The following is a 13,029-nucleotide window of genomic DNA, read 5'->3' as shown; positions in this document are numbered from 1 at the left end:
ATTTTTTTTAAAGTCTCTGCGGAAAACAAAATTGCCAGTGATGTAGAAAAACAGTAAACATTTTATCACCTAAAACCATTCATCGAGGAAATACAAGCAAAAACAAGCGCGTTTAAATACTCAAAACATAAGTCTTTTAGCAGAAAAAATAAAAAATTCAAAATATAACTGCTGATCCACCAGCCTGTTTTAATGTCGGAACAGTTTTGTATGTAAAAGAATTTTTACTAATTTTACATTCTTGCTAAAGTTCAAATTCTTTTATTTCAGGGAGGTTGCTTACTATTGTGTGCGTTTCCCTGATGACGTGGCCTTCGACAAAACAATTCATTTCAGCACATACAAAACTGTCGTGGACCAATTCATCAACTCTATATATTCTGTGGACATGGAAATTACCACCAGTCAGGTTCCGTATTATTCAGTGTTTTATACCGGAACGAAACGAAACGATATAACGTTATTTTTTATTTCATTATTTTGTTCCGGACCGATGTTTTCATTCGTTCTGGTCTAACCGAAATAAATGTACAACAACGGCGCAAAATTTTAAGCAATTTTTTATGTCAAATATCCAGATGAAATACCGGAATTAAAAATAGTGGTAGCCTATTTTGTTCCGTTCCGGTAAACTTTTTATTTCAGTATATTTTTCCGGTATTTGAGCTAAAAAATATTTATTTCGTCCCGGTATAACGTTGTGTTCCAAATTTATTAACAAAAAATCTGATTCGAAATTGCAATGAAAGTGGATCTTGTGTGAAATTTTTAGAAAAGAAAACCAAACAAATACAAATTTTGAATACAAAACTATAAGCACTGAAAATTACTGTAGTTAAATCAAATCATCTTTGCATGTGTAGATAAACGTTAGAAATGCATAAACATTACAGGAAAATGCATTACGATGCTCCAATTTTTGTGATATTGTTTAATCTAGGAGTGTGTAACATTTGTTTCGATAACATTATCGTGATTACATCGCGGGCCGCATCTTTATATACCACAAGATGGTTTTATTTTTTGCATAACAAGTATACTATATGAAGTTAACTTTCGCATTTGATTTTAGCCGCATTATTGCAAGATCGCAGAAAAATGACAACGGGTGCATTAATCTGCTCAAAAATATGTAACAAATGGACTCGTTTTCTAGTACATTTAAAATCCAACCGTTTTAGCAGGCCGCACAACCTTTAAATTTAAACAATGGCCGCATTTGGGCCGCAGGTCGCACACCAATGGTTTAATAATCTATGATACAGTTTTGCAGTATGAGTTATATTGCCGATTTATTTAGTCAATGATAGAAGATAATGTCCTATATTTGTATTGCTGTACGTGGCAATTAAACTTAATATTTTGTTTCAGATTTCAGATAGCATTACGGAGACTTGTGTGAGTTCTGTATATTTAGGAAGTAAGTACACGCGATTTATTGGGGTAAAAAAATATGATTAGTTAGAAAACAGTTGATTATTATGGGTCCCCTTCCCTGAAGGGGACACATATTGTTTTTGTCCATATTTTTTTTTCTTTTTTTCTTTCTAACGCGTATTTGTTCCCACGTTTTGATCAAGAAAGAATGGTTCAAACTTTTTCAAATTTACACACATTACAGATATTGGTCTAAAGATGGTCCATGTGAATTTTGACCCCGTTTGATCCCTTGGTTCACCCACAGCCCCCCAAAACGTGAAATTTTTAAAACGGCTATACTGGCTGTACTTTATTTAGGAGTTCTATGCTTTGTTGTTTGATGCAATATAAGGTATTTCAAAGAATTTTATACTTTAAAAAAAGATTTACCCATTTTCACCCCTTAAACCCCAAAATATTCGTTTCTGTCTAACGCTGGTTTGTTAAATGCGTTTGGTCAAAAAAGAGTGCCTTAAATTTGTTCAAATTTGCACAGATGTTAGTTATTGTTCCGAATTTGATCCTCCTGAAGTTTGACCCCAAACGACCCAGCGGTTCACCCACAGGCCCCCAAAACAAAAAAGATAAAAACGGCTGTACTGACCCAAGTACATAATCTGAGGGTTTCATGCTTTGTTGATTGGTACAATGTAAGCTATTCTAAAGAATTTTGTAACTTTTTATTGGATTCACCCATTTTTACCCCTTAAACCTCAAAATAATAAGTTTTAGGCCAGAAATACAAGCCCTATTGTGCTGAAATGTTTATTCGCTTCGTATTTAAAAATTTGCCTTAATCGGCCAAATAGTTACTTTTACAGCCCATAATATGTGTACACTGTCAGTCAGATAGAAGTCTCACACTCTTAACTCTCAAGGGAGTAATTCAATTGTTTGCGATTAAGGCGGGTGAATGCAGCGGGAGTGCTTAGCTTGACGTCTGGACAGACGTTTTACGAGACAATCGTGTTGATGATTAGATATCAGCTGTTTTTGCGCAGCTATTTTATGTCGTTTTATTAAGGTATTTTTTCAGTTTTGGAAAATTGTGTTTAAAAACTGACCTTGAACGACAATATCAAGGTCAAAGCATGAGATTAAATTGAAAGTATTTATCCTGTTCTTGTTTACGGTTGTTTGTAATTATATGACAATAATGATGCAAAAAGAATATGGAAAAGAATAAGTTGGTTAAGTTTTTTCTTAAGAATGTAAAAATAACCAGGATGTTTGTTTACTATAAATCCGCACAAACGCGCGTGTGGGGACCCATTCGTTTTTGCTTGCAAAAACAATCATAAGTGTAGATCAAATAATGTGTATAGTAAATTGGTGAATATCTAACAATGATTGTGCCCTATTTTTACTGTTACCTGATCGCATATGCATATGTGTGGGGACCCATTAGATTATGCTTGCAGAAACAATTATGTTATTAAGTGCCAGGAAAAAGATAGGGACCAAATGAAATGTAGGTGCCAAATATATATCCATTATAAATATAATAAATGGTATATGTGATACATCGTTAAATATGATGTAGTATATATAAACTGGCAATATATAGGAAAACCACTATTCTAGTATTTTTCAGCTTTTTGCATTGACGCTACCGATGTTGCAAGTCTCTTACTTTCCGAGGTATTGCCGTGTGCTGTTCGTCAGCTGAAGAGCAGTTACGCTTTACCGGTGGGTATATTGACCGAATTGTGAAAACGACATTGGTATTCCAGCCACTCATAGATGGTTTTATATGTCTGTCCGTACATATTAAAAAAAACTTATGCACTTAATCACAAGCGCTGAAATTCTTACAGAAACTGAAATTTTGCCATTGTGAGGTGATTTACGATCTTATGGTTCAACAATAAAGGACTATTTTGAAATCGAAAAGACATGTCAAAAAAAGTAAATTGCTTTTTGCACCAGAAAACGTTTTTTGAAACTTAATACAAAACAAAATTGCCTTTTTAGTTTACATGCCTTAAAGTTCAAGTATCACCATGATTGGTCCTCATCAAAACTTCTGTGTTTTCCTATCTAGTATTTCACAACTCTGGACGGCATCATTAACTACTTGACTGACGACGTGGTTCATTACTGTTTGGATAAAGTCGATTTCTTGGACTTTAGCACAATCCTGTTTCAGACTTTCCCGGCCTTTGATTTGTTCCTTGGTGAAATCACTGGAAATATTGTGGATCTCTATCCAGGTCCGAAATAGCTTTCGATATGTGCATAATAATAACAGCTTAGCTTGTGCAAGAATGCATCAGTGACTTCTGTAATTAAGCTTATCTCACATACTGCACAGAGTGCACGCTGTTTTAACTCAGAAGGTCACAGTGCAGCTGGTGACAAGACATTGGTTGTGCAGGAAAACCTGCTAACACTATACCTCACGTCAGCCGCACATTTAGCTAATTTTCGGTACGTGACGCAAAAAGCACAAATCCTATTGAAAACGGTACATCTCAAAATATGCTGACGGTTAGAGCTATTAGGGTTGGGATTAGGTATTATCATTAAAAAAAATCAATGAAACTAACCCAAAAATTTAATTCTTAATGTAAAATATTTCAAAACTTACTTCCCAACTCTGCCCCTATTTAGCCGCTAAATGAATATTTCAGCTCAGCCCTCCCGGTGTGCAGCTGGTGGCAAGACATTGGTCGTATGGTCCGATGTGTCTCCTTGCGGCACTCCAATTTGCTGGTAGTAACAGGCTAAAAACCCGTATCTTACCAAATCTGCTCAATGCCACAAATAACAGTTAATAAGTTTTTACGCTAATAAAGTTTATGCTTCATGTTCGCTATAAACTGTAGTAAATTATAAAAATTTGTGCAGGCTTTGTAATTTACAAAAATCTGTAAAACCTCTCAAAGTGTAATGTCATAACAGACTACTGGAATTAGACTGTTTAACAATGGGATGATCAGCGGATTTGTCTTCACTAATAAAATATGCAAAATACTCAAGTAGAGCTGCAGATGGCGTGTAACTTCTAAAAGTCGTTTATACAAGTTTACTTTTTTGTGTTTTTTTACAGGATTTCAGTCTCTGATTTACCCTACCTCGTCACTGCCAATCACTCTACTAACACAAATGACACCAAATGGTAAAATAAGCATTTAGTATTTCTAGTACATAATCATTTTAGTCTCATGTGTATTACAATGGCGTAAATAGACATAAAAAGCGACAAATGTAAGTTTTTTATCGTACAATTTCACATTAGTATGAAAACTTTTTTTAAACAAATAATTATGTTTACATTTTTATCGTTTTGAATATGCTCAGAATTTCTATGCAGTGCTTTGATTAAAACAGTGTTTCTCAAACTTTTTTATTGCACCCTCCTTTATAGGCTTTCCAACACAACGCGACCCCCACCAGAATGTGCTCATACATTTACTAACAAACGTCGTACTGAAAACCCCTTAAATTGTGGTTATGGATCATTTCACCATAAACATTTAAACTATTTCATGCTTTTTTATGTTAAAAAGGCCCAAAACACATTCGCAACTTGTGCCAATTCTAAATCAAACTGTCGTGTGAGTTACTACGCCAAACAGAAGTCACGGGGAAAGTTTTTGCGATACGGATAAAATCATACCAAGTAGGGTTGTATATTCGCGACGACTTCAAAAGATCTTGAGAAACATTGTCCTAAAGCGTGTAATGCCAAAGTGGTTTGGAGTTTGTCACAATTTTTACCAACCGCGGCAGGACAAATAAATATAATGTGTGCGCAGATGTAGATGATTTCCACCAATATATCGACTACTACGCGATCCATGATGCCCTCAACGGGTACAACGATGCCTATCCAGGAGAAGGTGAGCTAAAATGCGCATCCATTTTAGTTTTAACCTCGGTCTAAAAAATAGTAAATGGCCGGAGTTTATTGTCGAATTTGCCGCAAAGCTGGGAAGATCGGTTTGATGTATTAAATAATCAAAATGTTTACTTTAACGTGTTTGCTACAATGCGGGGTTGTTATGTACAGTTTCAACTCTTTGATCGAAAAGACCGTTAAGCTGGTTCAAAGCAATAAAATGTTTGTTTTGTTCATCCAGCTATTACAGAAAGTGTGGACGATCTTACTTATCAATTGTACGATCTTGTGCACGATCAATCCTTCTACAGTAAGTTGCACTTCTTTTTCTGAAGCTCCGTTGTTAGAAATACATTGTCATTTATAATTTGTAAAACCTAGGACGAATAATTACACTTTTGATACAACTATGAATTGATAAGCTGCAGACAGCACACGCTGTTTCGATGTATAAGGTCTCATCCATGCAGCTGGTGACAAGCAAAAGGCCGTATTGGCTAGTGTAGCTATGTAGTGATGGTTTTTAATACAAGAGCAGCCTTTGATTTTTCACATACAAAAGAATTGGTCAATTGCATACCGGATAATCGACTATTCCGATTAATTGTATAGGTTTGTTAATCCTAAATCTAGTTGATCATGTATTGTAAATAAAGGTGTAAAAAAAACTTATTGATATAACTTGATTCGGTCACATTACACCAAAGTATATATAAGAACACAAATAGTCCAACCCATTGTTATGCGATAGAGTCTCATGGACGCCTTTTTGTGTCCAAATTAATGCAGCAGGTATAGGGAAAAACACACAAATTGTCCGATTTTTACAAACTGGTGGGCTTTTACGCGTAATTGATACGCAAAATCGAATAAAACTTTTGGGTCCTAACATTTAAGCGTAATAATGCAGTGAAGTTATAGAACGCGAAATTTTCATTCAAATTGGCGAATCAAAGTCAATTTATGAGTTATTTTCCTCTACCCACAGTAGCATTTTGAACACAAAATGGCTCCATAGGCTTTATTGGGTAACAATATGTTGGACAACTCGTGTTTTATACAGACTTTACAATACACTAAGTGGCAACTGTAATGATTTTTGTATTCAATTTCCGAACGTTACACTATTTTTCTACCTTTTGAGCTAAAGCAAAACCAAACTCTGTATATTTCAGCTATTGTGAACAACAACCCTCTGAATTTCGGCTATCCATTCACTAACCTCACGGAATTTATGTCGCGCCCGAGTTTTTTCACGTCCTTCCCAGTATGCAGCTTTGTAGCTACCGGAACTAATTTACCCGGCTCTTACTCATGCAACTGCTCGGCGGGTTATGAAGGGGACGGGGTCGGAAACGATGGTTGTCACGGTAAGTTAACTTAATCACTTTGTTTCGCATCATCGTGCTGTTGAATTTTCTGGAATTGTGCAACATAGCAGGTTTGTACGTCACTCACAGTCCATTTATTTAATGCCAACAAATATTTTTTGAATGCTGATTCTTATAGGTAAAGTCTTATAGGCAGGGTTGCCATCGACACGGATCCGAAAATAAGGACAACTGAAAAATTAAGTTTGCATTCGAAACGAAACAAACGTTTTCGAATAAATCTTTGCATGTATACGAGGCATGTCATATCACATGCCATTTTTTGGCCAGAAATAATCTGTTCCAGCAACTCCTGGTTCGTAGAAAATATTTAGTGCAATTCACGACAGCTCAGGTCTAGGTTTACTTTTACTTGTGGCAGGTTTTTCAATTGTAATTGTTGAAAATAAGACAAAATAAGGACGTAAGTCAAAAACAAGGACATTTCTTAGAAATAAGGACAATAAATTTTTCTAAGACACTACCCTTCAAAATAAGGACAAATCTTAGAAATAAGGACGGTATGGCAACCCTGCTTATAGGTCACCAATTGCCTCACTCTTTTAAAAAAAACGTTTACATTAATCAACCTAGCCCAAAATTTTATCATCTCACCGTCAACGTTTAAGAGAATTCCCTGAGATACAAAAATTACCAACTAGTGTAAATAGGGAAATTTTAAGTTAGGGTTGGAATCACGGTTTTTACCAAAACAAAGGGTTGTGAGGTGACTTTTTCTTGGTGTTACTTCGGTAAGCCATATTTTCGATTCTTGTTGCATACTTTTAAATGTGAGCTCGGTGGCAGCGTTTCAAAGAATATTTGGCTTGTGGTCCATGGACTAGCGGTGGGTTTCAAATGCATTTAAGTGGGCCACAAAGCTATTTAAACATGTACTGATATTTGATTTAATGTTTTCATGGTGTTAAAAAACGCTTTGCCGATACAGCTGTAAACATTTGTTGAAAGTTTTCAGCGTGTGGTGATCCACAAACTCATCTTGAACAAATATTTGGGCCACAGATGAAAAATATTCGGCAACCACTGGCCTAACCACATGAAGCCGATGAAAATTGAAACTATGACATTTGATTGAAATCACTCAGTGATCACCTCGAATGATAGTGATATATCTCGATCTTGATTATATCAACCCAGTGTCTACTGATTTTGAGTCCGGGAGCATTTGCTTCTTAATTTGACATTTGATTGTTGCTACCAATACATTTTCCAGACGTTGATGAATGCGACTTGGACCTTCATAGCTGTGGAGATAACGCTCATTGCATCAACATCGACGGTGGAAACAACTGCTCATGCAACTCAGGTTACACTGGTGATGGGTACAACTGTACAGGTAAACTATTGACTTTTCTGTTTGTTGCAATGAAACTGTTAACTTAGCCGGTTATAGAGTAAATTGTATTGTCAACAAAATTTATCTTGGAAATCTTTAGTACCGTTTTCTGCGCAGTTTTTTTGGCCATTTTTTAGCCCTGTATCCCATTTTGGCTTTCAATGACTTCTACTTTGTGCATGTTTAGATTTTGGTTTACTGTGTTAATGGAATTCTGGCGTTTTCACTATGACGCAAAGTACATTTTACTAATATACCTTACTTTTACATACACAGGAATATTAATTAGCGACACTCAGGTAAAATGTAATATTGGCGTTTCCAGGGGACACATGCCCCAAAATATATCGTGTAAAATACCAAACAACTGTTTTCCACCATTTGATATATACCACAAATGTCCGTTATTTTGTCTGGCACTGGACAACGATATTTCAGTTTGATATCGAGTTTCTGTGCAACGTAAATTGAGATGGAACACACTTAAGAAATTGCCCGAGTGATTAGCGCAACCGCCTTTTGATCACAAGGTCATGGTTTCTAATCCAATCTCGGTCGCTTGTGCTTCCCTGAGCAAGAAACCTAAGCGGCATTGCTCCAACCCAGTGGTTCCCGATGGGTTGAACTAAAGGTTACCAACTGCCTCGAAAAAATCAAATAAAAAATGATCAACGGACTTGCAATAAAACAGGCAGCTCGACGGAAGGCGTTGCCCGCCCACAGAGGATAAAAATGAAACAAACAAAAATCCTGTATTGATTTTTCAGATATAAACGAATGCGAAGATGAGGATAACCGCTGCGATGTACACGCTACATGTTACAACGATGATGGCTGGTATTCCTGCATATGCGAGGATAATGCAGAAGACGTTTACTCGGACGGCACCTATTGCGAACGTACGTACACGGCTGTTCAATTACGAACAAAACGTCAAATTCGGAATCCAATATGTGCAGCTCTTTTTGCAACTGTATAATATGCACCGATCTTTTAACGCCTTGTTCAGGTCATCTTCATAATTGTTTGTTAATACACAAAGCTTTAAGGGCTGTATATGAGCATATTTTGGAAAAGAGCTGTATTTGGTTTGCATTGCAGATATACAGAAAATTTGAGATAACCTTATGATGTGGCTGGATCAGCCATTTGAACGTAAATTTGGTTTTAACCTGATATTTTGTTGCTATTCTGTCGAATAGGTGTCCTTTTAGCCTAAATGCGTGCCATAAATCCTTTCATTCTTTGTAAAAAGCGTATATCGCGTCAACTCTTATAATTTTTAAAACAAAACAAACATATTGCTTAGGTAACACACTCTGTTTTTATTTAGGCTCCATAAAGTGGATTTATTTAACTTTGTTCAAAGATACATGAAATAGTTTCTAAAATTCTGTCGTTTAAATCTATTTTTTACTGCAATTGACATTTGAAACTTTTGTTTTACAGCCTACTCTGGTTGTACTCCGATTTTTGCGGATTCAGAAAACAACTTGCCTTGTGATTTGAACAACGAAACTTTATCGTGTAAAATGCAAAATCTGTTTAGCAAAAAAGGTGAAGGCGTCCTCAAAACATACACGTAAGTCTCCAAAGAAGTGGATTGCTTTACAAGACTGCTGTCATATAAAGTAAATACATGATGCTTGTGTTTCCAAGTTAAGACGAATCCTACACAGGTATACGCATAGTGATGTTTAATGGAAAGGCCATTGAGGTCTCATTCAACGATTTATCCATCTTTTGTCTTGTTTTAATATATAGATACCGTGTTCATCGGCGGCTTGTTTTGAGATTTTGCCCCTTAACACAAACTTTCCCTAAATGGTTTCCAATGATTAGACATTTATAACATTATATGGGGGACTGGAAGAAAATTTAGAAATGTCGACATTTTCTGGGGCCCAGTTTTTCAGAACTTATTATAACAAGTCTTATTGCTGCATAAAAAGTTTAGGAAAGTATAAAGATTCCTTGTTCTCCATCCAGTCAAATCAAAAATCAGATCTTTCAGCGGGTTGTTGACCAGTTTCATACGATTCGAAACTTTACTGTGACGACCATGCGGGGCTGAGATTAGGTCCCAACCCGGCCCAATGTTATAAAGACTATAGTCTTGGCCCAAAACCTGGACCGAGCCAGATTAAAAAACAACATACCAAATCCGACTCCAAAGCTGACTTAAATGCGACAAAATTAATCCCGAGTGTGTAGTCAGGCCGAATCAAACCCCTTTTGTTAAAAATCAAGCCCTAGCCTGAACGACTTACAACTTTTGACCAGTTCATTCCTTGACCGATATACGTTTGAAACCTGAATACGACTGGTACCTAAAATTGTGGTAACACAATAGAAGTCTATTTCTCCTTTAGATGGTTCCTCCAAACACCAGCTGATGTGCCAGTAGATTGTAACGTCACCATTGAACTTGGTGAAAGTCACTTCGAATCTTCTTTCCCAAGCGATTTTGAAAACCGACCCGTCAACCCGTTTGGGGAGTTGAGAAATGATGTTCCAAGCGCCGAAGCAGAACTCATAAGGGAAAGACTGAGTAGCCCGGGTTTCCGATTCGACATAAATCTTTTGCTAAAAAGCAGGAGGTTGCGCCGAGACCATTCCTCAGGTACTGTTAAAAATTCTATATATTATAGATTAGTGCAGTGGTTCTCAACCTTTTTTTATATCGTTCCCCGTAAGAAAAATAGATAAATTTTAATTACCTACTTTTCAAAACACTAAAATATAAACTAAGACGTCACGGGAAAAAACGATAATGCAATTACCAGTGTTTCTCATCTTTGTTTGCCCTAGAACATTTTTCCGATCTTACGTCGACATTATGATTTTCAAACACAAATGCAATAATATGATCAAAAATGCTCATCTACATTTCACTTGGTGACCGGCTGATTCGGTATGACGCTTGGTGTACTATGATTGATACATATAATAGCATACAAAACAACACTAAAATGAGCATGTAACTGAGATATAACGTCTTAGCAATCAAAAAGCTTTTTTGATGCATTTGTGCTGTATTAATGCAATTACCGTTCAAAACTGATATAATGTAAACTGATATATATAAATATAGTGTGTCACTTTATATCTCGAATTGATTTTCTACAGGAGCTGAACCGTTGTGCGACGAAGTTGAGGCGGTGACTTATCTCACCAAGGCAAGGCGTTATGCATATTCGGACGAGGAGGTCGAATTGTTTCACTACGATGGACGCTTCCAGTGGTTTACTGAAGTCCGATGCAGCAACACAGACACTTGCACGGGCTCCAGGCTCGGGTAAACACAAAATATGAAAACACCTTTGTAAAATTTCTGTCGATTGAACTTAACAATAGGGTCTGTATGAGTTTTTGTGAGATTACTTACTACAGTGTTGGGCACTGGGTGTATCTTGAGCCGTTTTGAGGCCATGCGGTAAGCTTACAGATATAGTCTAATTTTGAACATGACAGGTTGGAGCTTCACAAGAAATGGACAACTATAGCCGTCGTACTCATTGAAACTAACACAGAAATCTTAATAAAATATTGTGTGACATGACATATTTGAAAATAATTGCATAAGCATTGGCCTACAGGTTATAACTAACTGTCATTTTCTAAGCACTTCTCTCTAAAAGTTGAAATATTTGTACAGAGCTGCCTTACTTATAAACAAAACTTAAATGGGATTGCGAAACGTAGTACAGCCCTAACCCAGGCGGTTAGTTTTTTTGGCCCCTTCGACTGGTCCCAGTAACGTCTCCTCTTTCAAGATTACACACATAGTGCCTCGCAAATTGTGTCCAACTAATTTAGGCCTACCATACGTCCTCTTTTTGGAGGACATGTCCTCCTTTTAGACGAAAAACAAGTTGTCCTCCGAGGACAATAAAAAGGGCCCAAATGTCCTCCTTTTTAAGGAATGTCTGATTTATCAAATACATATGTGACAATTATGCCTTTATACATATTCCCCATATTTTTACATATTTTTATTTTTTGAAGAATTCAGTTTTTACATTTTAAAAAAATACAAGCTTATTTTAGTGTTGTGGTGTGATAAACGAAAGTTTATCCAAACTATTGTATGCCGTCTAATTTCTGAAGCCTTTAAATTTTTGTGGGACTCAAAGGGTTTTTACATGTTCTTTTCAACAATGTGTTGCAAAAAAACAAGATATTGCCCGATTGCTGTGTCCTCCTTCTTAGGGATAGAAATATGGTAGGCCTAAACTGATTGCGCTCCATAGCGTTCCAAACTTTCGACATTGCACAACCATTATTCTTTTTTTTACAAAGAGAACTCAACTTCAACTTATACACTAGCACGCCCATATTTCATGAAAATTTTATCTGCATATGATGTAGAATCGTGATTAACGATTCACTGCTTTAGGTGCCAACAAAGCTATGCTCCCCAGAAAGCCGTTGTGATCACTGAGGTGGGAACAAAATTGGATGTTCAGCTCACTGATGTCTACATTCCCAGTGCTTGTGTCCCAATGATTTAATAAACACAATGCTAGAATGTATTATAAAACTCCTATACCCGTATTCAACCACTATAGAGCTTTCGTAGATTTCAACGCATGTGTGTAAATATTGTCCGATCTTACTATAAGTTACGATAAACTTTAGAGTCAATTTAACTGTTTTTCATGGTATCCAAAGTAGATGCAATTAGTTTGGAAGTGTACGTTGCCGATTTGCCACACATGCTTGGCAGATTTGGACTTTGTTTGTTTTTGCTGGTGTATCGATGCTAAACACAACTTTGTACAATGTCGTACTAACAAAATAAATAGTGGATGTATACATTCGTATTGTTTTTTCAGTCCTTGAGAAATATGACTTGATTACACAAACCACAGTGTTCGTTCTAAAACAACAATTGAATATCCTTAACAAGCGGTTGCGCAAAAAAAAATAAAACTTGATATTTAAATTAAAACGGGAGCAACAATAAAAAATCGAAAAAATCAGGCAGAAAATTATGATTTCCATGACTAAACTTCTTGTGACGCATGATTGCGCAC

The 13,029-nt window shown here is 36.3% G+C and overlaps 1 protein-coding gene across 1 annotated transcript; it reads left to right on the top strand.

Moving 5' to 3' along the window:
* Positions 1–270: 270 nt before the first annotated feature.
* LOC145229251 (uncharacterized) lies at positions 271–12,795 on the top strand. The gene is made up of 14 exons (XM_080094552.1): positions 271–409; positions 1,372–1,420; positions 3,014–3,108; positions 3,464–3,632; positions 4,472–4,540; positions 5,181–5,264; positions 5,505–5,573; positions 6,439–6,633; positions 7,868–7,990; positions 8,758–8,889; positions 9,440–9,572; positions 10,363–10,613; positions 11,120–11,288; positions 12,390–12,795. The coding sequence occupies exons 1-14, from the start codon at positions 389–391 to the stop codon at positions 12,502–12,504; spliced, it is 1,674 nt and encodes a 557-aa protein (XP_079950678.1). The 5' UTR covers positions 271–388; the 3' UTR covers positions 12,505–12,795.
* Positions 12,796–13,029: the final 234 nt, after the last annotated feature.

Source organism: Phallusia mammillata, chromosome 5 (genome assembly GCF_965637545.1).
Source record: "Phallusia mammillata chromosome 5, kaPhaMamm4.hap1.1, whole genome shotgun sequence".
Classification (NCBI taxonomy): Eukaryota; Metazoa; Chordata; class Ascidiacea; order Phlebobranchia; family Ascidiidae; genus Phallusia; species Phallusia mammillata.
Note: the sequence above shows the minus strand (reverse complement) of the source record. Positions and strands in the feature narration are given on the sequence as shown.